The sequence below is a fragment of the Phytophthora cinnamomi genome, assembly GCF_018691715.1.
Source record: "Phytophthora cinnamomi strain GKB4 chromosome Unknown Contig117, whole genome shotgun sequence".
NCBI classification, from domain to species: domain Eukaryota; phylum Oomycota; class Peronosporomycetes; order Peronosporales; family Peronosporaceae; genus Phytophthora; species Phytophthora cinnamomi.
Genome location: NW_027151050.1, coordinates 110,260 through 136,655, shown reverse-complemented (window position 1 = coordinate 136,655; position 26,396 = coordinate 110,260). Strand labels below are relative to the sequence as shown.

Sequence of the window (26,396 nt, the reverse complement as noted above, 5' to 3'; positions counted from 1 at the left end):
ATAACTAAGAGTAGTGAGGTATTAACGGTACTAATATGACTATTAATATCACCGAGATCGACCTACCATATCTGGCGCTTGCCTCCATACGCCTTAACTCCGGCCTGTTGTGGCGAAATACAAGCTACCACTTGTTCGTTGTTTGGTTCTTGTCGTTAGAGGAGTCATCACGAAAAAAAAAACAATTGAGAAACGCGTCCGTGGGCCGTGATTCCCATTTCCTCTGTGATTGAGCAATTCGACAACTCGGACTCGTACACCGGGTTCCTCTATGTGCTAACTGGAATGGCGAACACGGTCGTTACGATCCACTATCCGCAGACTAACACTCTGAGATAAAGTAGAAGCGCGAATATTATGACATACTCAGAGTTCTCTTAGGAGCGTCGCTTGTTGGCCTCGTCAAGATTCTGGATGATACCCTAGGTCTCGCTGACTTAGAATCGCTACTGGTCTAGCTGCTATCGTTGTGCGTCATATATTATGTGATTTTTCACCCTCATCTATTGGTGTGTTTCATCATTAGGTAAACTTACTGTCTTACGCGTGAGTAAAGCGAACACGGCCAGCTGCATTTAGCAGACCTATGAAGGGCCTGTAACATACCTAATAGTCACACCTTCACCCGTTAGCTCGAGTTGCTTGGGCGTATGAGACTTGACTTTGCTAATGCATCGTAGCTTGGTAAATGTTGCAATAATAAGCTCCGCTACCTTGTCGAAAACTAACTTATCCACCGTGGTAGTAATCAAAGCATGTCAATATACTTAACACCATCAGAACGCGGGATACTTCGCAGCACACTAATGTGTCATCGGTTTTGCACATCTATTTCTTGTAGACATAAGCATAACAACTTCTGGCTGAGCTGCATAGGTTACCTACGCACGATTTAAACTGTCTTTCTTTCCCCACCTCTTCTCACCCCCTTGTCATCCTCCTCCGCCTCCTACGATTACCCGCCATTCCCCACCTCCTCCTTTTGAAAAGCAACTTATGCGGCCGTGTTGTGTGGTGCGACTGGGTACGAGTATAGCTGTAGAAACCTCGGCTCTTTTTGTCCACGTCCAAGGCTCAAGCGCAAGGCACCGTGCCCCGTCGTGTCCGCCATGAGCAACCGGACTGCATTTACTTCTGCTGCAGAATACGTGACGAGTACACGTGCGACAACATCTTTTTGTTGACTATCTTCGTCCTACCATTGTGACACGATGCGACTGTGCATTAGCAAAATCAAGTCTCATACGCCCAAGCAACTCGAGCTAACGGGTGAAGGTGTGACTATTAGATATGTTATAGGCCCTTCATAGGTCTGCTAAATGCAGCTGGCCGTGTTCGCTTTACTCACGCGTAAGACAGTAAGTTTACCTAATGATGAAACACACCAATAGATGAGGGTGAAAAATCACATAATATATGACGCACAACGATAGCAGCTAGACCAGTAGCGATTCTAAGTCAGCGAGACCTAGGGTATCATCCAGAATCTTGACGAGGCCAACAAGCGACGCTCCTAAGAGAACTCTGAGTATGTCATAATATTCGCGCTTCTACTTTATCTCAGAGTGTTAGTCTGCGGATAGTGGATCGTAACGACCGTGTTCGCCATTCCAGTTAGCACATAGAGGAACCCGGTGTACGAGTCCGAGTTGTCGAATTGCTCAATCACAGAGGAAATGGGAATCACGGCCCACGGACGCGTTTCTCAATTGTTTTTTTTTTCGTGATGACTCCTCTAACGACAAGAACCAAACAACGAACAAGTGGTAGCTTGTATTTCGCCACAACAGGCCGGAGTTAAGGCGTATGGAGGCAAGCGCCAGATATGGTAGGTCGATCTCGGTGATATTAATAGTCATATTAGTACCGTTAATACCTCACTACTCTTAGTTATCATTCTACTATTGCCTGAATTTGGATAATAGTAGTAGTATGACTACTAGCCGAAATTCCCACTACTACCGAACCCTGCTAGTGAGTATGAAAACTATCAAGTTGTATTAAACCTTTTCTTTACAAATGAGCAAGCATTGGAATACTTCTCGTCGAGGCTCACCTTCACAGTAGCCCTCTGGCGTTCAGGAATGTTTTGTTTTTCAGACGGGGCCAACCCGTACGGCGTTCGGGAAAGAATGCCTACCAGCCATATCCTTCTCATATTCTAGTACATACACAGCGTGACAGGCTACATCACTGACAGCGCAATGGGGCGACGCCCAGTCCGCGCTCACCGCGTCCCAGCAATGTCCATGCAGTAGAACTGCAGCAGTATTAATACATGGAATGTTATGGAGTTTGTACATACAGTACAGTACAGGTGTCCCCGCCGAATCTGCAAAGGTGGGACCAAAAAAAACTGCGAGGTTACAATATCTGCACAGGTTGCGCATAGACGTTAATGTACTGCTTTTAAAGACGCTAATGTACTGTTTTTAATGAAGAATGTTACGGATCAACACAGCTGAGTTTGCGCTAGATGCGATGCCAGAATGCATCCAGCAGGTCCTGATAGTGGCCGGAGTTACAGCATTCCAAGCCTGTGACGCCCAACTTCAGGCTGTGTAGATTGAGATCTTCTCCTGCGGCAACCCTACTATATACCGATCAATGCTATCCTCGACCTTAATGCGCGTGAAGAGACTTTTGACGCACGCAATGATGCCCTGATCTAAGAAATAATGTTTATTGCGGGCCTTTCATTTTCTACCGTGATCTAGCAACTCGATGTTCCAGCAGAGATACATTTTCCCGCAATGATCTTACTAATTCAGTACATTTCTCCAGACAGCTGTGGCAAATCTTGTGCACTGGCAGACTCCCGCACAGTGTGCGGCACACTCTGTGTTCGCGGTAGATAGCCGATGGCAGTTGCAGATTCAGCAAGGACGCCTGTACTGTTCGCGTTGCCAAATCGCGTTCGAGTGTTATACACGTAGTGTGCTTGTTTACAGTGCCCTGAGCAGCAGCATCTGCTGGCAAGGAACCAACACGTCTACGAAAGGGTCGCCGCTTAACGGTCCACCAGAAGTTCGCCCAGCTGGGAGTCACGACCTTCCTGCACGAGTTCACGAGCGCCCTCGAGGATCCCTTCATTGCGCTGTTCGAACGAAATGAAACCTGTTGAGCTCCGAGCTCATTTCCCAATTGGCCATCCACAGCCACAACCTCCTCGTTTCGAGCACGACCAAAAACCAAGTCACCATGCGCCTGTATCACGTTCTACTCGTCAGTGCTGTCGCGCTGCTGGCCAGCAACGTCCGGGCGCAGCAGCAGGATGACCTCCAATTTCCTGTCGACCCGAATCAGCAGTACGACGCGCCCAGCGGTTGGTCGGCGGACACACCGGAGAACCAGGGATCCGTGAAGACCACCAAGGCCCCTAAGGCCACAAAGGCCCCGAAGGCCACCAAGGCCCCGAAGGCCACCAAGGCCCCGAAGGCCCCTAAGGCTCCCAAGGCCACCAAGGCCCCCAAGGCTCCCAAGGCCCCCGAGGCCACGAAGGCCCCCACGGCCCCGATTGCACAGACCACCAAGGCCCCCACCGCCCCGATCGCACAGACCACCAAGGCCCCGACTGCTCAGACCACCAAGGCCCCCACGATCGTCTCGACCCCCACCCCTGCCAGCAACTCCAGTACGCCCGCCACGGTTTCGGGTGCCAACTCGAAGCTGTGCGCCAAGCCGCGTGTGGTCGTCACGGAGGTTGACGTCGGCGCCTCCGTCGAGAACAACGAGGACGAGGCTGCGCTCAAGGTTATCGCCATCGCTGCTCTGCCCTCGGGGGGTTCTCGCATCGCCTTCCAGAGCGGTGACAACGTCATCGTGCGTGAGCTCGACGCCAACGACAAGCTCGTGAGCAGCAGCGCCGCCGTGAAGGTGCCGCTGCACGACTTCGGTGACATCTACGCCGACAAGAACGGCTTCGTCCTCGTCGGCACGAGGGACGCCGAGGGCGGCGGCACCCTCAACTGCGGCAACCCGAGCAACCTGTGTGGTACGGCTCCCAACCCGGCTGTGCCTTGCTACGACATGTACATGGTGCGCTACGATGGTTCAAAGGAGTCGTGGGCCACGAAGCTGACGTCGTCCAGCGCGTCGCTGCCACCGTACTCGTCGGGCAAGAGTGGCCCCGACGTCTACATGATCTGGTGGTACGCTCACCACGGCCGCATCGCGTTCGACGGCACCAACTGGGCCGCGTACTTCGGTGCTGCCATCTCGACGTCGGAGGGCGGCTGCATCAACATCCACCAGGGTGACCGCATGAAGGTGGTGAGCCCGTCGGGTGCCATCACGGACAGCAAGGACTCGTTCGACTGGGGCTGCTCGCACTCGGGCTACGAGCGCATCACATACGACGAGCGCTCCAAGAGCTTCGCGACGATCTGTAAGACGGACAGCAACAACCGCCTCATGCCGCCCAACAACTGGGACGCCACGATCTACCCGGTGAACCTGGCTGCCGCCGACCTTGGTGACATCGTGCCGGACTCGGTTGCGTCGAGCAACAAGTACTGGTCGGCGGTGAGCAACGGCGACGGCGACAACGCCAAGGTGCACCTGATCCACTACGACCTCAAGTCGAAGGCCAGCGAGGACATCGTTCTGGGCGGCACCGACGCGAACGAGCGTGCTCCCCACCTTGCCCCCATTGGCAAGGACGGCATGCTCGCTATGTGGGAGGGCAGCTCGTCGGGCGGCGACCTCCAGGAGGGCGGTGACCGCACGATCTACGCCCAGGTGCTTGACCGCGCGACGGGCAAGACGATCAGCGAGAAGATCACGGTGGACAAGTCGGTGGTGGGCAACCGCTACCAGGCTCTGAAGAGCTACCCGGACGGCAGTGTGGCGTACCTGTCGAAGGGTAAGACGGACACGTCGGTGCAGGTCGTGCGCTTCTTCGGATGTTAGAAGGGAAGGACAGTCCTCGCTTGTGGGAAACAAACGTGTGTGTTAGAGTGAAATTAATGGAAGTAGACATGTACTACCGAATTTGAGATTTCCTAGAGCAGACTTTTCTCGTACATTGCCGCCGGAGGTTGAGGAACGAGGAAAAAGCCTACCTGCATTAATGCTCGTATATCGTTGCATTTGCATTTATCAGAGGACTGGTCTTGTACATTTCACCTGTACATCTCGTGTACGAGTGCAACGCGACAGGTTGAATCTTTCTGGGGTATTACATGTATGTAGTGTTAAAGTTGAGCATCTCCGACGTGCTGATGCTTTGCAGGAGAACATGGGATTCGCTCAAAAAGCTGTCCTGTACAATGTAGACCACTGATTTAGTTGCAGAATAAGGGGATTATCTCCCCCGCCAGGGACCACCAGTCCTCACTCCGTCTTTTGACTGCTAATACACAAGTACCTCCGGGCATCCTTCCTCCTCCAAGACCTCTTCCTTCGGCACCTTCACGCTGTCCTCCGCTGTTATATTCCTCTGCTATTCCTTCCTCTAACATGTCCGATCCAAAACCTTAACAGGTTATGAGCCCAACGCTAACAAGAGGACCCGCGCGAAGCTGCCACGTGTCAAGCAAGCCCGGCGGACCACGTCTGCTCGACGGCTGCCACGTGTCAAGCCACTTCCGCTACGAGGCCATGCTGCCCCTACGAGGCCATGCTGCCCCTACGAGGCCATGCTGTCCCTATGAGGACATGCTGCCCCCATGAGCCATGCTGCTCTACTTGGCCATGCTGCCCCCCTTGCGCCAGCCACTGAGCTGCAGCGCCGCACGAGTCACACACATACCGTGCTAGCCGGCTACTGCCGAGCTGTGAGGCCACGTTGCCCACTGCGCCAGCCACCGTGCTGCTGCGCTGCGTTGAGCAGGACGTCTGCCACGCTATGCATAAGAGCCAGTAGAAATTCGCTGGACTCCGCGCCAAACGCGCTACATGCTGTGCCGGCCACAGGCTGAGCCCCTATGAGCTGTAAGACCGCCTGACAAGGCAGGCAAGCCTTTCGTACTCATGTACTAGTACTTTAAAGCGAGATACTATACCGCTGCTTCCACTTTTTCATGCGAAAGCTACCTTAGAGAGCTTCCATGTAAATACGCCCATGAGAGATTTGCACGACATCGCAAAGTCACAGTCCTTCAGCACGAATATAGTAGTGGACATGCTACTCAATGCCCCTGTCCATCTATACTGCTGCTACCTGGAAATGAACGACAAGCTCATATACTACTACGTAGTACACGAAGCCTCTGTCAATAAATTGAATTGCCTACATGACATGCTACACAATGCCTCTGTCAAAATAACATATCACATGAATATGAACAACAAGCAAACCAAATACAAAATCAAAATCATGAAGCCTCTGTCCATGAACTAAAACTAAAATCTACCCCCTTGCAATGAGCGACAAGCAACACACAGCCTCTGTCGATAGCGTACGATTTCAATAACATACACGACAAGCACACAAAGCCTCTGTCAATGTCAGATACTGGGAAAAAAAAGAGATAACATGAAATGAAATACTTCGATGTACATCACAATAAAGGGAAAATAATCATTGCTCTCAACGACAAGCACACAAAGCCTCTGTCCTATGTCTCCACTATTGTAATACCCACGACACAAAAACCAAAAGCAAAAAGCGCCGATCTCAATGGCATGTAAGGCATGAACCATGAACAGCCAAAGCATTGAAGCAAAAAAATCGCTGTCGAGAGTCACCACATTAAATGCCACAAAGGCTCTGCCGGTGGATTAAACTCCTAAACATGAGACATATACAAAATGTCAGGTTCTAAATAGACCATCTCTCAATGGATTCAGTCGCACACACACTTCCGCTAGTGCATGCTATAAGCATAATTATTCACAAACGAGAAACATCTCGATAAGGACACTAGGGAGAGACAAATAAAATACCTCCCAAAGATGTGATCCCCGCACATTTAAAGCGGACAGTTGTGTTGTTACGGAAGATATTAAGTTGATGCAGTCCATGCTTCTAGAGCTACATGCTCCTACAAATGGCAAAGAAATTTACTCTAAGCGAACTATAAGTCGCTGAGCTGTAAGGAAAAATCTACAAGCTTTAAAATAAAATCACATTGTCAACAATATTATGTTGCAATTGTCAGTCTAAAGCGACTGGGAGGCTCAAAGCCTTGAAAATGTAATACTTTGGCCAGATTGAGGAAACTGGGAGGCTCATAAGCCTACCTGTTGAGATGGCTACGTCCTCTCAACAACTCATGTAAAAGGAGAGAATCGGGAGTAAAATAAGTTACCGAGACTTCCGAAAGGAGACACAAACAAAACTAAGAGCAAAACATTCAATATCCACGAGCAAGAAGCTCGAGTAAAGTACGCTCGGCGAACAAGTTTTATCCCAACCAGAAAAAAAGGGTTTTCCTGAGTAGCCACTCAAAACCGCAAAGATACAAATAAAAATGTGAATACGTGCAAAACACACCTACAAAATCTAGTACATGCAAACTATCGGTGAACAGGTTTCTCCTTCACAAGAAGGTTTTCCTGACTAGCCACGTACAGTCGCAAAGCAAATATCTGCGATCACGAGCAATACGTACAACACTTTAGAGCATACATAATCGGTGAACAGGTTTTCTCCTTCACAAGAAAGGTTTCCTGATTAGCCCACCATAGCTCAAACTAAATGACCAAACATTTAGCACGACAACTTTTGGCATATCACCCTACAGGCGAAATAAGCCACACGGGGTAGAAGATCACCACCGGTGAAGGCACAAATTGTCCACGCCGAGTGCTAAGGTCATAATAATTATGCCTAAACTTATGCAAGCTGCAACCCAGCAAGCAACGCACGTTCCTCAATGTGGGAGGCTGTTAAAGTTGAGCATCTCCGACGTGCTGATGCTTTGCAGGAGAACATGGGACTCGCTCAAAAAGCTGTCCCGTACAATGTAGACCACTGATTTAGTTGCAGAATAAGGGGGATTATCTCCCCCGCCAGGGACCACCAGTCCTCACTACGTCTTTTGACTGCTAATACACAAGTACCTCCGGGCATCCTTCCTCCTCCAAGACCTCTTCCTTCGGCACCTTCACGCTGTCCTCCGCTGTTATATTCCTCTGCTATTCCTTCCTCTAACATGTCCGATCCAAAACCTTAACATACCATGTAGCATGGTACTAGAATATGAGACGGAGACATAACCGCAAAGATTCAAATTCAGAATATGATACGGAGAGTTCATTCCTGAACGCCGTACGGGTTGGACATCTGAAAAACAAAACATTCCTGAACGCCAGAGGGCTACTCGAACCTGGCTAGATAGCGGTGTTATTATATCCGGATAGTAATGTATGTTTAATACCTCTGGATGTCATAACTGTGGTAGGGGAAATGGCCAGTCTCGGCCGATTTACCAAGCGTCCAACTTTTTCGCCTGTAGTTTCTGATCTATGCAGAAGTAAGACACAACAAGGATTTGTGGTAGGGGAAATGGCCAGTCTCGACCGATTTACCAAGCGTCCAACTTTTTCGCCTTTAGTTTTTGATCTATACAGAAGACACAACAAGGATATTGACGAAAGCTGATGATGATCTTGCCAATTTGCTAGACTATTTCATACCATGTATCCAAAGGAATACTACTGTAAACACATTGGCAAAAACATGTCCGAAATGATGGCTCTTGCCAATTACGGGCCGACTCCTCTGTCGAGCACAACGCACTTATCCAACGCATTTGTACACGATTGTAGTGTGATTTCCTACATAATACCCCAGAAAGATTTAACCTGTCGCGTTGCACTCGTACACGAGATGTACAGGTGAAATGTACAAGACCAGTCCTCTGATAAATGCAAATGCAACGATATACGAGCATTAATGTAGGTAGGCTTTTCCTCGTTCCTCAACCTCCGGCGGCAATGTACGAGAAAAGTCTGCTCTAGGAAATCTCAAATTCGGTAGTACATGTCTACTTCCATTAATTTCACTCTAACACACACGTTTGTTTCCCACAAGCGAGGACTGTCCTTCCCTTCTAACATCCGAAGAAGCGCACGACCTGCACCGACGTGTCCGTCTTACCCTTCGACAGGTACGCCACACTGCCGTCCGGGTAGCTCTTCAGAGCCTGGTAGCGGTTGCCCACCACCGACTTGTCCACCGTGATCTTCTCGCTGATCGTCTTGCCCGTCGCGCGGTCAAGCACCTGGGCGTAGATCGTGCGGTCACCGCCCTCCTGGAGGTCGCCGCCCGACGAGCTGCCCTCCCACATAGCGAGCATGCCGTCCTTGCCAATGGGGGCAAGGTGGGGAGCACGCTCGTTCGCGTCGGTGCCGCCCAGAACGATGTCCTCGCTGGCCTTCGACTTGAGGTCGTAGTGGATCAGGTGCACCTTGGCGTTGTCGCCGTCGCCGTTGCTCACCGCCGACCAGTACTTGTTGCTCGACGCAACCGAGTCCGGCACGATGTCACCAAGGTCGGCGGCAGCCAGGTTCACCGGGTAGATCGTGGCGTCCCAGTTGTTGGGCGGCATGAGGCGGTTGTTGCTGTCCGTCTTACAGATCGTCGCGAAGCTCTTGGAGCGCTCGTCGTATGTGATGCGCTCGTAGCCCGAGTGCGAGCAGCCCCAGTCGAACGAGTCCTTGCTGTCCGTGATGGCACCCGACGGGCTCACCACCTTCATGCGGTCACCCTGGTGGATGTTGATGCAGCCGCCCTCCGACGTCGAGATGGCAGCACCGAAGTACGCGGCCCAGTTGGTGCCGTCGAACGCGATGCGGCCGTGGTGAGCGTACCACCAGATCATGTAGACGTTGGGGCCACTCTTGCCCGACGAGTACGGTGGCAGCGACGCGCTGGACGACGTCAGCTTCGTGGCCCACGACTCCTTTGAACCATCGTAGCGCACCATGTACATGTCGTAGCAAGGCACAGCCGGGTTGGGAGCCGTACCACACAGGTTGCTCGGGTTGCCGCAGTTGAGGGTGCCGCCGCCCTCGGCGTCCCTCGTGCCGACGAGGACGAAGCCGTTCTTGTCGGCGTAGATGTCACCGAAGTCGTGCAGCGGCACCTTCACGGCGGCGCTGCTGCTCACGAGCTTGTCGTTGGCGTCGAGCTCACGCACGATGACGTTGTCACCGCTCTGGAAGGCGATGCGAGAACCCCCCGAGGGCAGAGCAGCGATGGCGATAACCTTGAGCGCAGCCTCGTCCTCGTTGTTCTCGACGGAGGCGCCGACGTCAACCTCCGTGACGACCACGCGCGGCTTGGCGCACAGCTTCGAGTTGGCACCCGAAACCGTGGCGGGCGTACTGGAGTTGCTGGCAGGGGTGGGGGTCGAGACGATCGTGGGGGCCTTGGTGGTCGTCGTCGACGCAACGTCCGTCTTCTTCGAGGCGCCATCGTGGGACTGAGAGATCGGATCAGGAGTAGCGACACCATCCTTGACCGGCGTGGGGGTAGCAGCACCCTGGTCCTGGCTGGTCGGAGCATCCGAACCGGAGCCCTGGTTAGCCTGGCTGGCGTCAACTTCTGGAGCGGGCGTGGCGGGGACAACACTGCCCTGCGGAGTATCGTCGTCGCTGGAAGGAGTATCCGAACCAGAGGCGTTCGAGTTAGCCGTCGAGTCTTGCTGGACGGGGTGGTCCGAGGATCCCTGGTTAGCCTGGCTGGCGCCAACATTCGAACCAGAGGCATTCGAGTTAGCCGTCGAGTCCTGCTGCACGGGGTGGTCCGACGGATAGGAGCCCTGGCTAGCGTGACTGGCGCCAACATCCGGGGCGGGGGTGGAGTCCTGGGTCACCGGGGTGCCCGCCGACCAACTGCTGGGCGGCTTGAATTCACTTGGGTCCGCAGGGACAGGCATGATTTTATCGCACTCAGCCTGAACGTTGCTGGCCAGCAGCGCGACACCAGCGACAAGTAGAGCGTGATACAGACGCATGGTGACTTGGTTTCTGGTCACGCTTAAAATTGAGGAGACTGTGGCTGTCGAAGGCCAATTGACAAATGAAGTCGTCGGAGCCCAACGCATTCTATTTCGTTCGAACAGCACAGCGAAGGAATCATCGGAGCCTCCTGGCGCTCGTAAACTCGTGCAGCAAGTTCATGGAGCCCCCAGCTGGGCGAACTTCTGGTGGGCCGTCAACCAGGCGGTCAAGCGGCGACCCGTTCAATGAACGGTTCATTGTAGTGCTGGTTCCTTGTCAGCATATGCTGCCGATTTGGATCACGACAAATACCGTTATGTAAGTCCCAGCGGAAAGCGGACTGGGGCAGCGCCCCATTGCGCTGTCAGTGACAGCCTGTCACGCTGTGCATGTACCATGTAGCATGGTACTAGAATATGAGACGGAGACATAACCGCAAAGATTCAAATTCAGAATATGATACGGAGAGTTCATTCCTGAACGCCGTACGGGTTGGACATCTGAAAAACAAAACATTCCTGAACGCCAGAGGGCTACTCGAACCTGGCTAGATAGCGGTGTTATTATATCCGGATAGTAATGTATGTTTAATACCTCTGGATGTCATAACTGTGGTAGGGGAAATGGCCAGTCTCGGCCGATTTACCAAGCGTCCAACTTTTTCGCCTGTAGTTTCTGATCTATGCAGAAGTAAGACACAACAAGGATTTGTGGTAGGGGAAATGGCCAGTCTCGACCGATTTACCAAGCGTCCAACTTTTTCGCCTTTAGTTTTTGATCTATACAGAAGACACAACAAGGATATTGACGAAAGCTGATGATGATCTTGCCAATTTGCTAGACTATTTCATACCATGTATCCAAAGGAATACTACTGTAAACACATTGGCAAAAACATGTCCGAAATGATGGCTCTTGCCAATTACGGGCCGACTCCTCTGTCGAGCACAACGCACTTATCCAACGCATTTGTACACGATTGTAGTGAGATTTCCTACATAATACCCCAGAAAGATTCAACCTGTCGCGTTGCACTCGTACACGAGATGTACAGGTGAAATGTACAAGACCAGTCCTCTGATAAATGCAAATGCAACGATATACGAGCATTAATGTAGGTAGGCTTTTCCTCGTTCCTCAACCTCCGGCGGCAATGTACGAGAAAAGTCTGCTCTAGGAAATCTCAAATTCGGTAGTACATGTCTACTTCCATTAATTTCACTCTAACACACACGTTTGTTTCCCACAAGCGAGGACTGTCCTTCCCTTCTAACATCCGAAGAAGCGCACGACCTGCACCGACGTGTCCGTCTTACCCTTCGACAGGTACGCCACACTGCCGTCCGGGTAGCTCTTCAGAGCCTGGTAGCGGTTGCCCACCACCGACTTGTCCACCGTGATCTTCTCGCTGATCGTCTTGCCCGTCGCGCGGTCAAGCACCTGGGCGTAGATCGTGCGGTCACCGCCCTCCTGGAGGTCGCCGCCCGACGAGCTGCCCTCCCACATAGCGAGCATGCCGTCCTTGCCAATGGGGGCAAGGTGGGGAGCACGCTCGTTCGCGTCGGTGCCGCCCAGAACGATGTCCTCGCTGGCCTTCGACTTGAGGTCGTAGTGGATCAGGTGCACCTTGGCGTTGTCGCCGTCGCCGTTGCTCACCGCCGACCAGTACTTGTTGCTCGACGCAACCGAGTCCGGCACGATGTCACCAAGGTCGGCGGCAGCCAGGTTCACCGGGTAGATCGTGGCGTCCCAGTTGTTGGGCGGCATGAGGCGGTTGTTGCTGTCCGTCTTACAGATCGTCGCGAAGCTCTTGGAGCGCTCGTCGTATGTGATGCGCTCGTAGCCCGAGTGCGAGCAGCCCCAGTCGAACGAGTCCTTGCTGTCCGTGATGGCACCCGACGGGCTCACCACCTTCATGCGGTCACCCTGGTGGATGTTGATGCAGCCGCCCTCCGACGTCGAGATGGCAGCACCGAAGTACGCGGCCCAGTTGGTGCCGTCGAACGCGATGCGGCCGTGGTGAGCGTACCACCAGATCATGTAGACGTTGGGGCCACTCTTGCCCGACGAGTACGGTGGCAGCGACGCGCTGGACGACGTCAGCTTCGTGGCCCACGACTCCTTTGAACCATCGTAGCGCACCATGTACATGTCGTAGCAAGGCACAGCCGGGTTGGGAGCCGTACCACACAGGTTGCTCGGGTTGCCGCAGTTGAGGGTGCCGCCGCCCTCGGCGTCCCTCGTGCCGACGAGGACGAAGCCGTTCTTGTCGGCGTAGATGTCACCGAAGTCGTGCAGCGGCACCTTCACGGCGGCGCTGCTGCTCACGAGCTTGTCGTTGGCGTCGAGCTCACGCACGATGACGTTGTCACCGCTCTGGAAGGCGATGCGAGAACCCCCCGAGGGCAGAGCAGCGATGGCGATAACCTTGAGCGCAGCCTCGTCCTCGTTGTTCTCGACGGAGGCGCCGACGTCAACCTCCGTGACGACCACGCGCGGCTTGGCGCACAGCTTCGAGTTGGCACCCGAAACCGTGGCGGGCGTACTGGAGTTGCTGGCAGGGGTGGGGGTCGAGACGATCGTGGGGGCCTTGGTGGTCGTCGTCGACGCAACGTCCGTCTTCTTCGAGGCGCCATCGTGGGACTGAGAGATCGGATCAGGAGTAGCGACACCATCCTTGACCGGCGTGGGGGTAGCAGCACCCTGGTCCTGGCTGGTCGGAGCATCCGAACCGGAGCCCTGGTTAGCCTGGCTGGCGTCAACTTCTGGAGCGGGCGTGGCGGGGACAACACTGCCCTGCGGAGTATCGTCGTCGCTGGAAGGAGTATCCGAACCAGAGGCGTTCGAGTTAGCCGTCGAGTCTTGCTGGACGGGGTGGTCCGAGGATCCCTGGTTAGCCTGGCTGGCGCCAACATTCGAACCAGAGGCATTCGAGTTAGCCGTCGAGTCCTGCTGCACGGGGTGGTCCGACGGATAGGAGCCCTGGCTAGCGTGACTGGCGCCAACATCCGGGGCGGGGGTGGAGTCCTGGGTCACCGGGGTGCCCGCCGACCAACTGCTGGGCGGCTTGAATTCACTTGGGTCCGCAGGGACAGGCATGATTTTATCGCACTCAGCCTGAACGTTGCTGGCCAGCAGCGCGACACCAGCGACAAGTAGAGCGTGATACAGACGCATGGTGACTTGGTTTCTGGTCACGCTTAAAATTGAGGAGACTGTGGCTGTCGAAGGCCAATTGACAAATGAAGTCGTCGGAGCCCAACGCATTCTATTTCGTTCGAACAGCACAGCGAAGGAATCATCGGAGCCTCCTGGCGCTCGTAAACTCGTGCAGCAAGTTCATGGAGCCCCCAGCTGGGCGAACTTCTGGTGGGCCGTCAACCAGGCGGTCAAGCGGCGACCCGTTCAATGAACGGTTCATTGTAGTGCTGGTTCCTTGTCAGCATATGCTGCCGATTTGGATCACGACAAATACCGTTATGTAAGTCCCAGCGGAAAGCGGACTGGGGCAGCGCCCCATTGCGCTGTCAGTGACAGCCTGTCACGCTGTGCATGTACCATGTAGCATGGTACTAGAATATGAGACGGAGACATAACCGCAAAGATTCAAATTCAGAATATGATACGGAGAGTTCATTCCTGAACGCCGTACGGGTTGGACATCTGAAAAACAAAACATTCCTGAACGCCAGAGGGCTACTCGAACCTGGCTAGATAGCGGTGTTATTATATCCGGATAGTAATGTATGTTTAATACCTCTGGATGTCGTAGCTGTGGTACAGTAGGGGAAATGGCCAGTCTCGACCGATTTACCAAGCGTCCAACTTTTTCGCCTTTAGTTTTTGATCTATACAGAGACACAACAAGGATATTGACGAAAGCTGATGATGATCTTGCCAATTTGCTAGACTATTTCATACCATGTATCCAAAGGAATACTACTGTAAACACATTGGCAAAACATGTCCGAAATGATGGCTCTTGCCAATTACGGGCCGACTCCTCTGTCGAGCACAACGCACTTATCCAACGCATTTGTACACGATTGTAGTGAGATTTCCTACATAATACCCCAGAAAGATTTAACCTGTCGCGTTGCACTCGTACACGAGATGTACAGGTGAAATGTACAAGACCAGTCCTCTGATAAATGCAAATGCAACGATATACGAGCATTAATGTAGGTAGGCTTTTCCTCGTTCCTCAACCTCCGGCGGCAATGTACGAGAAAAGTCTGCTCTAGGAAATCTCAAATTCGGTAGTACATGTCTACTTCCATTAATTTCACTCTAACACACACGTTTGTTTCCCACAAGCGAGGACTGTCCTTCCCTTCTAACATCCGAAGAAGCGCACGACCTGCACCGACGTGTCCGTCTTACCCTTCGACAGGTACGCCACACTGCCGTCCGGGTAGCTCTTCAGAGCCTGGTAGCGGTTGCCCACCACCGACTTGTCCACCGTGATCTTCTCGCTGATCGTCTTGCCCGTCGCGCGGTCAAGCACCTGGGCGTAGATCGTGCGGTCACCGCCCTCCTGGAGGTCGCCGCCCGACGAGCTGCCCTCCCACATAGCGAGCATGCCGTCCTTGCCAATGGGGGCAAGGTGGGGAGCACGCTCGTTCGCGTCGGTGCCGCCCAGAACGATGTCCTCGCTGGCCTTCGACTTGAGGTCGTAGTGGATCAGGTGCACCTTGGCGTTGTCGCCGTCGCCGTTGCTCACCGCCGACCAGTACTTGTTGCTCGACGCAACCGAGTCCGGCACGATGTCACCAAGGTCGGCGGCAGCCAGGTTCACCGGGTAGATCGTGGCGTCCCAGTTGTTGGGCGGCATGAGGCGGTTGTTGCTGTCCGTCTTACAGATCGTCGCGAAGCTCTTGGAGCGCTCGTCGTATGTGATGCGCTCGTAGCCCGAGTGCGAGCAGCCCCAGTCGAACGAGTCCTTGCTGTCCGTGATGGCACCCGACGGGCTCACCACCTTCATGCGGTCACCCTGGTGGATGTTGATGCAGCCGCCCTCCGACGTCGAGATGGCAGCACCGAAGTACGCGGCCCAGTTGGTGCCGTCGAACGCGATGCGGCCGTGGTGAGCGTACCACCAGATCATGTAGACGTTGGGGCCACTCTTGCCCGACGAGTACGGTGGCAGCGACGCGCTGGACGACGTCAGCTTCGTGGCCCACGACTCCTTTGAACCATCGTAGCGCACCATGTACATGTCGTAGCAAGGCACAGCCGGGTTGGGAGCCGTACCACACAGGTTGCTCGGGTTGCCGCAGTTGAGGGTGCCGCCGCCCTCGGCGTCCCTCGTGCCGACGAGGACGAAGCCGTTCTTGTCGGCGTAGATGTCACCGAAGTCGTGCAGCGGCACCTTCACGGCGGCGCTGCTGCTCACGAGCTTGTCGTTGGCGTCGAGCTCACGCACGATGACGTTGTCACCGCTCTGGAAGGCGATGCGAGAACCCCCGAGGGCAGAGCAGCGATGGCGATAACCTTGAGCGCAGCCTCGTCCTCGTTGTTCTCGACGGAGGCGCCGACGTCAACCTCCGTGACGACCACGCGCGGCTTGGCGCACAGCTTCGAGTTGGCACCCGAAACCGTGGCGGGCGTACTGGAGTTGCTGGCAGGGGTGGGGGTCGAGACGATCGTGGGGGCCTTGGTGGTCGTCGTCGACGCAACGTCCGTCTTCTTCGAGGCGCCATCGTGGGACTGAGAGATCGGATCAGGAGTAGCGACACCATCCTTGACCGGCGTGGGGGTAGCAGCACCCTGGTCCTGGCTGGTCGGAGCATCCGAACCGGAGCCCTGGTTAGCCTGGCTGGCGTCAACTTCTGGAGCGGGCGTGGCGGGGACAACACTGCCCTGCGGAGTATCGTCGTCGCTGGAAGGAGTATCCGAACCAGAGGCGTTCGAGTTAGCCGTCGAGTCTTGCTGGACGGGGTGGTCCGAGGATCCCTGGTTAGCCTGGCTGGCGCCAACATTCGAACCAGAGGCATTCGAGTTAGCCGTCGAGTCCTGCTGCACGGGGTGGTCCGACGGATAGGAGCCCTGGCTAGCGTGACTGGCGCCAACATCCGGGGCGGGGGTGGAGTCCTGGGTCACCGGGGTGCCCGCCGACCAACTGCTGGGCGGCTTGAATTCACTTGGGTCCGCAGGGACAGGCATGATTTTATCGCACTCAGCCTGAACGTTGCTGGCCAGCAGCGCGACACCAGCGACAAGTAGAGCGTGATACAGACGCATGGTGACTTGGTTTCTGGTCACGCTTAAAATTGAGGAGACTGTGGCTGTCGAAGGCCAATTGACAAATGAAGTCGTCGGAGCCCAACGCATTCTATTTCGTTCGAACAGCACAGCGAAGGAATCATCGGAGCCTCCTGGCGCTCGTAAACTCGTGCAGCAAGTTCATGGAGCCCCCAGCTGGGCGAACTTCTGGTGGGCCGTCAACCAGGCGGTCAAGCGGCGACCCGTTCAATGAACGGTTCATTGTAGTGCTGGTTCCTTGTCAGCATATGCTGCCGATTTGGATCACGACAAATACCGTTATGTAAGTCCCAGCGGAAAGCGGACTGGGGCAGCGCCCCATTGCGCTGTCAGTGACAGCCTGTCACGCTGTGCATGTACCATGTAGCATGGTACTAGAATATGAGACGGAGACATAACCGCAAAGATTCAAATTCAGAATATGATACGGAGAGTTCATTCCTGAACGCCGTACGGGTTGGACATCTGAAAAACAAAACATTCCTGAACGCCAGAGGGCTACTCGAACCTGGCTAGATAGCGGTGTTATTATATCCGGATAGTAATGTATGTTTAATACCTCTGGATGTCGTAGCTGTGGTACAGTAGGGGAAATGGCCAGTCTCGACCGATTTACCAAGCGTCCAACTTTTTCGCCTGTAGTTTCTGATCTATGCAGAAGTAAGACACAACAAGGATTTGTGGTAGGGGAAATGGCCAGTCTCGACCGATTTACCAAGCGTCCAACTTTTTCGCCTTTAGTTTTTGATCTATACAGACACAACAAGGATATTGACGAAAGCTGATGATGATCTTGCCAATTTGCTAGACTATTTCATACCATGTATCCAAAGGAATACTACTGTAAACACATTGGCAAAACATGTCCGAAATGATGGCTCTTGCCAATTACGGGCCGACTCCTCTGTCGAGCACAACGCACTTATCCAACGCATTTGTACACGATTGTAGTGAGATTTCCTACATAATACCCCAGAAAGATTTAACCTGTCGCGTTGCACTCGTACACGAGATGTACAGGTGAAATGTACAAGACCAGTCCTCTGATAAATGCAAATGCAACGATATACGAGCATTAATGTAGGTAGGCTTTTCCTCGTTCCTCAACCTCCGGCGGCAATGTACGAGAAAAGTCTGCTCTAGGAAATCTCAAATTCGGTAGTACATGTCTACTTCCATTAATTTCACTCTAACACACACGTTTGTTTCCCACAAGCGAGGACTGTCCTTCCCTTCTAACATCCGAAGAAGCGCACGACCTGCACCGACGTGTCCGTCTTACCCTTCGACAGGTACGCCACACTGCCGTCCGGGTAGCTCTTCAGAGCCTGGTAGCGGTTGCCCACCACCGACTTGTCCACCGTGATCTTCTCGCTGATCGTCTTGCCCGTCGCGCGGTCAAGCACCTGGGCGTAGATCGTGCGGTCACCGCCCTCCTGGAGGTCGCCGCCCGACGAGCTGCCCTCCCACATAGCGAGCATGCCGTCCTTGCCAATGGGGCAAGGTGGGGAGCACGCTCGTTCGCGTCGGTGCCGCCCAGAACGATGTCCTCGCTGGCCTTCGACTTGAGGTCGTAGTGGATCAGGTGCACCTTGGCGTTGTCGCCGTCGCCGTTGCTCACCGCCGACCAGTACTTGTTGCTCGACGCAACCGAGTCCGGCACGATGTCACCAAGGTCGGCGGCAGCCAGGTTCACCGGGTAGATCGTGGCGTCCCAGTTGTTGGGCGGCATGAGGCGGTTGTTGCTGTCCGTCTTACAGATCGTCGCGAAGCTCTTGGAGCGCTCGTCGTATGTGATGCGCTCGTAGCCCGAGTGCGAGCAGCCCCAGTCGAACGAGTCCTTGCTGTCCGTGATGGCACCCGACGGGCTCACCACCTTCATGCGGTCACCCTGGTGGATGTTGATGCAGCCGCCCTCCGACGTCGAGATGGCAGCACCGAAGTACGCGGCCCAGTTGGTGCCGTCGAACGCGATGCGGCCGTGGTGAGCGTACCACCAGATCATGTAGACGTTGGGGCCACTCTTGCCCGACGAGTACGGTGGCAGCGACGCGCTGGACGACGTCAGCTTCGTGGCCCACGACTCCTTTGAACCATCGTAGCGCACCATGTACATGTCGTAGCAAGGCACAGCCGGGTTGGGAGCCGTACCACACAGGTTGCTCGGGTTGCCGCAGTTGAGGGTGCCGCCGCCCTCGGCGTCCCTCGTGCCGACGAGGACGAAGCCGTTCTTGTCGGCGTAGATGTCACCGAAGTCGTGCAGCGGCACCTTCACGGCGGCGCTGCTGCTCACGAGCTTGTCGTTGGCGTCGAGCTCACGCACGATGACGTTGTCACCGCTCTGGAAGGCGATGCGAGAACCCCCCGAGGGCAGAGCAGCGATGGCGATAACCTTGAGCGCAGCCTCGTCCTCGTTGTTCTCGACGGAGGCGCCGACGTCAACCTCCGTGACGACCACGCGCGGCTTGGCGCACAGCTTCGAGTTGGCACCCGAAACCGTGGCGGGCGTACTGGAGTTGCTGGCAGGGGTGGGGGTCGAGACGATCGTGGGGGCCTTGGTGGTCGTCGTCGACGCAACGTCCGTCTTCTTCGAGGCGCCATCGTGGGACTGAGAGATCGGATCAGGAGTAGCGACACCATCCTTGACCGGCGTGGGGGTAGCAGCACCCTGGTCCTGGCTGGTCGGAGCATCCGAACCGGAGCCCTGGTTAGCCTGGCTGGCGTCAACTTCTGGAGCGGGCGTGGCGGGGACAACACTGCCCTGCGGAGTATCGTCGTCGCTGGAAGGAGTATCCGAACCAGAGGCGTTCGAGTTAGCCGTCGAGTCTTGCTGGACGGGGTGGTCCGAGGATCCCTGGTTAGCCTGGCTGGCGCCAACATTCGAACCAGAGGCATTCGAGTTAGCCGTCGAGTCCTGCTGCACGGGGTGGTCCGACGGATAGGAGCCCTGGCTAGCGTGACTGGCGCCAACATCCGGGGCGGGGGTGGAGTCCTGGGTCACCGGGGTGCCCGCCGACCAACTGCTGGGCGGCTTGAATTCACTTGGGTCCGCAGGGACAGGCATGATTTTATCGCACTCAGCCTGAACGTTGCTGGCCAGCAGCGCGACACCAGCGACAAGTAGAGCGTGATACAGACGCATGGTGACTTGGTTTCTGGTCACGCTTAAAATTGAGGAGACTGTGGCTGTCGAAGGCCAATTGACAAATGAAGTCGTCGGAGCCCAACGCATTCTATTTCGTTCGAACAGCACAGCGAAGGAATCATCGGAGCCTCCTGGCGCTCGTAAACTCGTGCAGCAAGTTCATGGAGCCCCCAGCTGGGCGAACTTCTGGTGGGCCGTCAACCAGGCGGTCAAGCGGCGACCCGTTCAATGAACGGTTCATTGTAGTGCTGGTTCCTTGTCAGCATATGCTGCCGATTTGGATCACGACAAATACCGTTATGTAAGTCCCAGCGGAAAGCGGACTGGGGCAGCGCCCCATTGCGCTGTCAGTGACAGCCTGTCACGCTGTGCATGTACCATGTAGCATGGTACTAGAATATGAGACGGAGACATAACCGCAAAGATTCAAATTCAGAATATGATACGGAGAGTTCATTCCTGAACGCCGTACGGGTTGGACATCTGAAAAACAAAACATTCCTGAACGCCAGAGGGCTACTCGAACCTGGCTAGATAGCGGTGTTATTATATCCGGATAGTAATGTATGTTTAATACCTCTGGATGTCGTAGCTGTGGTACAGTAGGGGAAATGGCCAGTCTCGACCGATTTACCAAGCGTCCAACTTTTTCGCCTTTAGTTTTTGATCTATACAGAGACACAACAAGGATATTGACGAAAGCTGATGATGATCTTGCCAATTTGCTAGACTATTTCATACCATGTATCCAAAGGAATACTACTGTAAACACATTGGCAAAAACATGTCCGAAATGATGGTTCTTGCCAACTCGGGGACCCGGGAGGTGGACCCGGGGGGGGGGGAGGCACAGTTCGAAGGTTGAAACAAACGACATATAGACTGAAAAGGAATAGATTAATTGGAATTAAAAGATTGCAAAACGGCAGCGGATAGAGCGCATAACCGTTTTTCTTCTTGCAATGCCGATGTTGGAGGCTTGGACCACTGAGAGTAACGGGAGATAAAATTGAGAAAGCCGAACGAGAATAACGCGAGAAACCAACAGGTATGTTTGCTGGGACTTATTGATGATTCCGACCGACGACTTCCATTCGACGACAACCATAGATTCCAGCTTGCACTTTATAAATGGTAAAAGCGACCGCCGAAATGATAGGGAGCTGTTGTAAATGAAGAGATAGCGATCTGTTCTCACCAGTGACAAACTTGGAGAGAGCGATAGAAGTCTTAGAGTACGCCTGTGCGTCGTAGAAAAGTGGGAAGATGGTGGAATCTGAATCTGCATCAATAGCGACCGCATTGGGGCCCCGAGCAATACGGACGAGTGCGTAAAGTGGTGGGTTGGAGGCAATCTTCACATCAATACCAACGTTCGAGTCATGCATAGTTTTGAAGGTCGTATTAGCAGAGTAGGCGACATGTTCTAGAGTACCCAAAGTACCATTAGCGGCGCCCTTGGTGTCGCGTTGGACCCGAAGAGTGTTTGTCGTTGAAGTGGGTGCGAGTGTTGGTCCTGTCGAGAAGCGCGGTAGTTGTGGTCGATGTGCGGGGTAGACGGTTTATTTAATACTGAATTGCTACTGCTAGCCTAACATGCATGCCTCGCTGTGCTCCTACGCGAGCACAGGGCTCTCTTTGCGTATTTCTGGGGTTTTCCTTGACTATGTGCTACCCTGCGTCTTTTTGTTTTCTTTTCATTTCTTTTCTACTAAATGCATGTTCCATGTTTCTTTTTCATGTTTTTCCTACAAAATGCATGTTCACTGTGACGGCTGACCCTCTCGGGTAGCTGCCACAGGAACTTCAAGCCTCTGGCCGCGAGCAAGCAAGCCAGAGCCTTTGCGCCGCATCGCTCTGGCTTGCTTGCTCAGCAGGCCAGAGGTGGGCCTGACATCTCCCCCTGGTCGACTTCGCGTTGGCGGAGTCGATACTCATCCAGGAGTTGACGCCAATGCGAAACGTGCTTGATCTGCGCTTCGCTTTCCCAGGTTGCCTCATGCTCCGGCAACCCATGCCACTTCACGAGCCATTGACGTTTGCGACGTCTAGTTGGTTTCTTGAGCAGCTTCTCCACAATGCAGAGTTCTTCTCCAGTGTCCTCGTCCAGGATTAGAGGTACAGCCTTCGGAATCGGTCGATTCGGAAAATCCTCACGATTCGTTTGGTAATGGGTCAGTAACTCCACGTTGAATGTCGGATTAAGACGTTTCATCGTGCGCGGAAGTATCAACTTCGCCACGTTGTCGTTCACCATACGTTCAATCACGAACGGTCCAACCTTCTTAGCCGCTAATTTCGCTTTCTTCAATTCCGTGTTCTTGTTTACGGTTTTCAGCGGTAAGTTCTTTGTGTCGAGCAGCACTAAGTCACCTCTTTTAAAGACAACTTGTCTGCGCTTGCGATCGTAGTACTCCTTTTGTCTTGCTTGAGCTTCTTCCAAATTCTTCTGAGCACGTTCTACGATCTCCTGTCGCTCCTTCGCAAAGTTCTTAGCGAACTCCGCGAGCGTCACATCATTCTCCGATTGCAGCAGGTCTTTCATCTCCTCTGCCACAATGTTTGACACCTTACGTCCTGTGTCAAGTTCGAATGGCGCGAACTTCGTAGACGCGTTGACGAGGGTCGAATGCGCATATTCGATAGTCCCTAGGTGCTTAACCCAATCGTCACCGTGATACGAGATCACACATCTCAATGCATCTTCGAGCACGAGGTTCTGGCGCTCCGTCTGGCCATCTGCCTGAGCTCGGTGCGCAGTTGTCATGCTGAGTTTGATACCCATCAACTTCATCAATGACTTCCAAAAGTCCGAGATGAACTTCGAGTCGCGATCACTGATGATGACCTTCGGCAATCCGTGATGCCGAACAACTGCATCAAAGAACACTTTAGCCGTGTCCTTCGCGTCAGCTGTCGAATACGTTGGTGCATACTTCGCTCGCTTGGACAAATTGTCCACTGCAACTAGTATTGCATCAAACCCTTCCGACACTGGCAAACCCGTGATGAAATCCATTGACACCACTTCCCAGCATTCCTTTGGCACTGGTATCGGCATCAATAGTCCTTTTTTCTTCTGGCTACTGGACTTCCATCGTGCACAAGTCTCACATGTGCGAACGTATTCCCTTACGTCGCGGTCCATTGTCGGCCAGTAGTACCATTGCGCTGCTTTCAGGTACGTACGTCGACTTCCAGGATGCGCGGACGTCTTTCCATCATGAAATTCGATCATGACATTTGTGCGAAGCTCTTTTACCTTCGGCACACAAAGTCGGTAGACAGTTTCGCCTTTCGTCTGTTTGAAAAACAGAAGCCATTGTGCTTGACGAACTTCTCCTTTCCTGCTCCATTAGACCACTGTTGCTTGAAAGTAGGGTCTGATTCGTATCCTTCCTGAAACGCTCTTTTCGTCTCAGGAGCCAAGTGCGGACTTACAAAATGATAGTCGACGCTGTTGACTTGCTGTTGTGCTACGCCAATCGGGCGACCCTCCCCCCGTAAGTCGACATCGTCGAGTAACAGGTGAGTATCATCCGTTGACATGTTGCGCAACACTGCAGACTTAATACGGTGGTCATGAACTGGTACTGCATTCTTCGCGCATTCGTCGTCGCAGTCATGAACCGTATACGTCACATCCGGAAGAGGTGCTTCTTTCTCCTCTTCGTCTTCCAGTCCATCCGGTGGAGGCCGTGAGAGCGCATCCGCTACAACGTTCATCTTACCTCGCACATGATGCAAAGTAAACGTGTATTGCGAAAAGTGCGTCAAAAAGCGAGCCATCTTTGGTGACACTCGTGGGTGATGCAACATCCACGAACACGTTGCGTTATTCGTGTAGACGTCGAATGGGCGTCCATGCAGATAGTGTCTCCACTTCTCCGTAGCCACTTTGATAGCTAGTAGCTCCTTCTCATGCGTAGGCCATCCACGCTCATGTTTATCCAACTTCTTCGAATAGAAGGCAATCGGATGATCTGCTCCGTCATACTTCTGTGACAGAACTCCACCAATACAATGTCCTGACGCGTCTGTCGTCACGATAAACGGCCGCTCAAAGTCCGGCAACTTCAGCGTAGGTGCTTGCTGAAGTGCGAGCTTGAGATGCAAATACGCGTCCTCCACAGGCTTCGTCCAATTCCATGGGACATCTCCCTTCGTCAAATCCCTCAACGGACGAGCAATCTCGGCAAAATCACAGATAAATCTGCGATAATATCCTGCCAAACCCAAGAAACTCAACAACTCCTTTCGATTCGTCGGAGTCGGATACTTGGCTATCGCTTCCGTTTTACACGGATCAACGCTTACTCCTGCCTGCGAGACAACATGTCCTAGGAAAGCCACTTCGGACTGACCAAACGAACACTTTGCCATGTGCGCAAAAAGCTTCTCGCGACGCAGTACCATACAAACTGCACGCAGATGCTCCACATGCTCCTCCATACTCTTCGAGAAGACGCAGATGTCATCGAGATACACGACGACAAATTCGTACTTGTCGAACAGCTTGTGCATGAGCCTGGACCATGTTCCTGGCATTCCAGCCATTCCCATGGGCGCTACACACCACTGATACGTTTCCTTGTGTGTTCGAAACGCAGTGTACGGACGACTTGACTTCACCACCAGCATTTGATGATATCCCTGCGCAAGGTCGATCAACGTGTAGATGACACAACCTACCATCTTATCGAACAACTCCTCGATTAATGGCAACGGGATCTTGGCAATGACAGTCACGCTGTTGAGATAGCGGTAGTCGAACACCCAACGCAACGGAATCTTCAAATTGTCGCTACGCAACCACTCAGTCCTTTTCGGCATTTGACCTGTGACTGGGTCCTTCTTCGGGATAGCGAAGATGTTCGAAACCCACGGCGAGTTCGACACTTCAATCCATCCTTTCTTCAACTTGTCTTTGACAAATTCTTCGAAAGCATCCTGTTCCATCTTCGACATGCGGAACGGTGCACGAGAGCTTGGTTGAGCCCCCTTCTTCAACGTCACTTCAAAGTTGACTTCACGCATCGGAGGCAATCCGTCTGGTAATTGCTCCGGAAACACATCCTTGAACTCCTTACCGACTACGTTGAAGATCTGTTCTGGAATTCCTTCCATTTCGGGCACAAGTTGTATCTTCACCCGAAACACCTGCTCATACTCGCCTTCCTTCAAGTTGTGCGAGAACGACGGTGCATCGACGTCGATGAATTGCATCCGGTCAGGTATGGCAACCTCCTCCTTTTGCCAATCCACTTGAGGGTTGTAGTCCTTAAACCACGGTTTCCCCAAAATGACGTCGTGCGACTCCGGCAACTTCCATTCCACGAACTCGATTGCTGGAAAGAAGTACCCATCCATGCTCACTGGCGCTTCCACGTGTTTGACATCCGTCGCCGGTGTCAACGTGCCATCAAAGCGCTGAGCTTGAAGTCGTCTTGACAGAAGCACATTACTAGCCAACCCTGGCATAATCATGTTCGTTCTTGCACCCGTGTCCAACAGAATTCGGACATCTCTGCCATTGATGCGACCCTTCCTGATGAAAAGGTTACTCGTACGTTCGGACTTCACTGCGTTCACCTTCAAGGTCTCCGTTGTACTTGTTGGTTGCGATCCTTGCTGAACCAACTTCACTGGCTGCTTCTCATGCAACTCAGCTTCCTGCTCTGGCGGCGATCCGCACACACCAGACTCCAATTCCGGTTGCATCGCATGCGAACTCGGTTTTTCAACTGGCTGTAGCCCACACGAGCCAGCATCTTCCGTCATTTCTGACGCTGCAGTGACAGTCTCTTCCACTTGTACACGTGCCTTGTCCATGAATGCCTGTAACTCATCCGCTTGTTCCTGGATGTCAGCCACACTCATAGTCACGCGATCCATGACGACAGTATCCACCTGTTCGTCATCCTCGAGGACCATGTTCATCGTCGGCTTACGCCCTTGATTACTGCCCGAGTTGTTGTACTTCGGCGCATTCCGCTTAGCCATTTGCGTCTGCTGCGGCTCTATCGGACATTGACGAGCCCGATGGGCGCTACTCCCGCACCGGAAACACAGGTTTCGGCGCATACATTCCTCC

General features: G+C 53.6%; 4 protein-coding genes across 5 annotated transcripts; 1 reads left to right on the top strand and 3 right to left on the bottom strand.

Annotated features, from left to right (window-relative positions):
- Positions 1-3,201: 3,201 nt before the first annotated feature.
- IUM83_10354 (GPI-anchored protein) lies at positions 3,202-4,911 on the top strand (the record flags this gene model as incomplete). Its single annotated transcript, XM_067934850.1, has 1 exon — positions 3,202-4,911. One exon carries the CDS (start codon positions 3,202-3,204, stop codon positions 4,909-4,911), a length of 1,710 nt encoding a protein of 569 aa, XP_067781382.1.
- Positions 4,912-5,195: 284 nt separating this feature from the next.
- On the bottom strand, positions 5,196-12,810 carry IUM83_10353 (GPI-anchored protein; the record flags this gene model as incomplete). The annotated part of the gene is made up of 4 exons (XM_067934849.1): positions 5,196-5,263; positions 5,369-5,410; positions 8,050-8,115; positions 12,210-12,810. The coding sequence occupies 4 exons, from the start codon at positions 12,808-12,810 to the stop codon at positions 5,196-5,198; spliced, it is 777 nt and encodes a 258-aa protein (XP_067781383.1).
- A 2,419-nt stretch (positions 12,811-15,229) lies between these two features.
- Positions 15,230-15,877, bottom strand: IUM83_10352 (GPI-anchored protein; the record flags this gene model as incomplete). The annotated part of the gene is made up of 1 exon (XM_067934848.1): positions 15,230-15,877. The coding sequence occupies one exon, from the start codon at positions 15,875-15,877 to the stop codon at positions 15,230-15,232; it is 648 nt and encodes a 215-aa protein (XP_067781384.1).
- A 2,515-nt stretch (positions 15,878-18,392) lies between these two features.
- IUM83_10351 lies at positions 18,393-20,299 on the bottom strand (the record flags this gene model as incomplete). 2 transcript variants are annotated; one of them, XM_067934846.1, is made up of 2 exons in its annotated part: positions 18,393-18,644; positions 18,701-20,299. In XM_067934846.1, 2 exons carry the CDS (start codon positions 20,297-20,299, stop codon positions 18,393-18,395), a joined length of 1,851 nt encoding a protein of 616 aa, XP_067781386.1. The 2 variants fall into 2 exon arrangements, with proteins under 2 accessions (XP_067781386.1, XP_067781385.1); XM_067934847.1 differs by having other exon boundaries at positions 18,749-19,633.
- Positions 20,300-26,396: the final 6,097 nt, after the last annotated feature.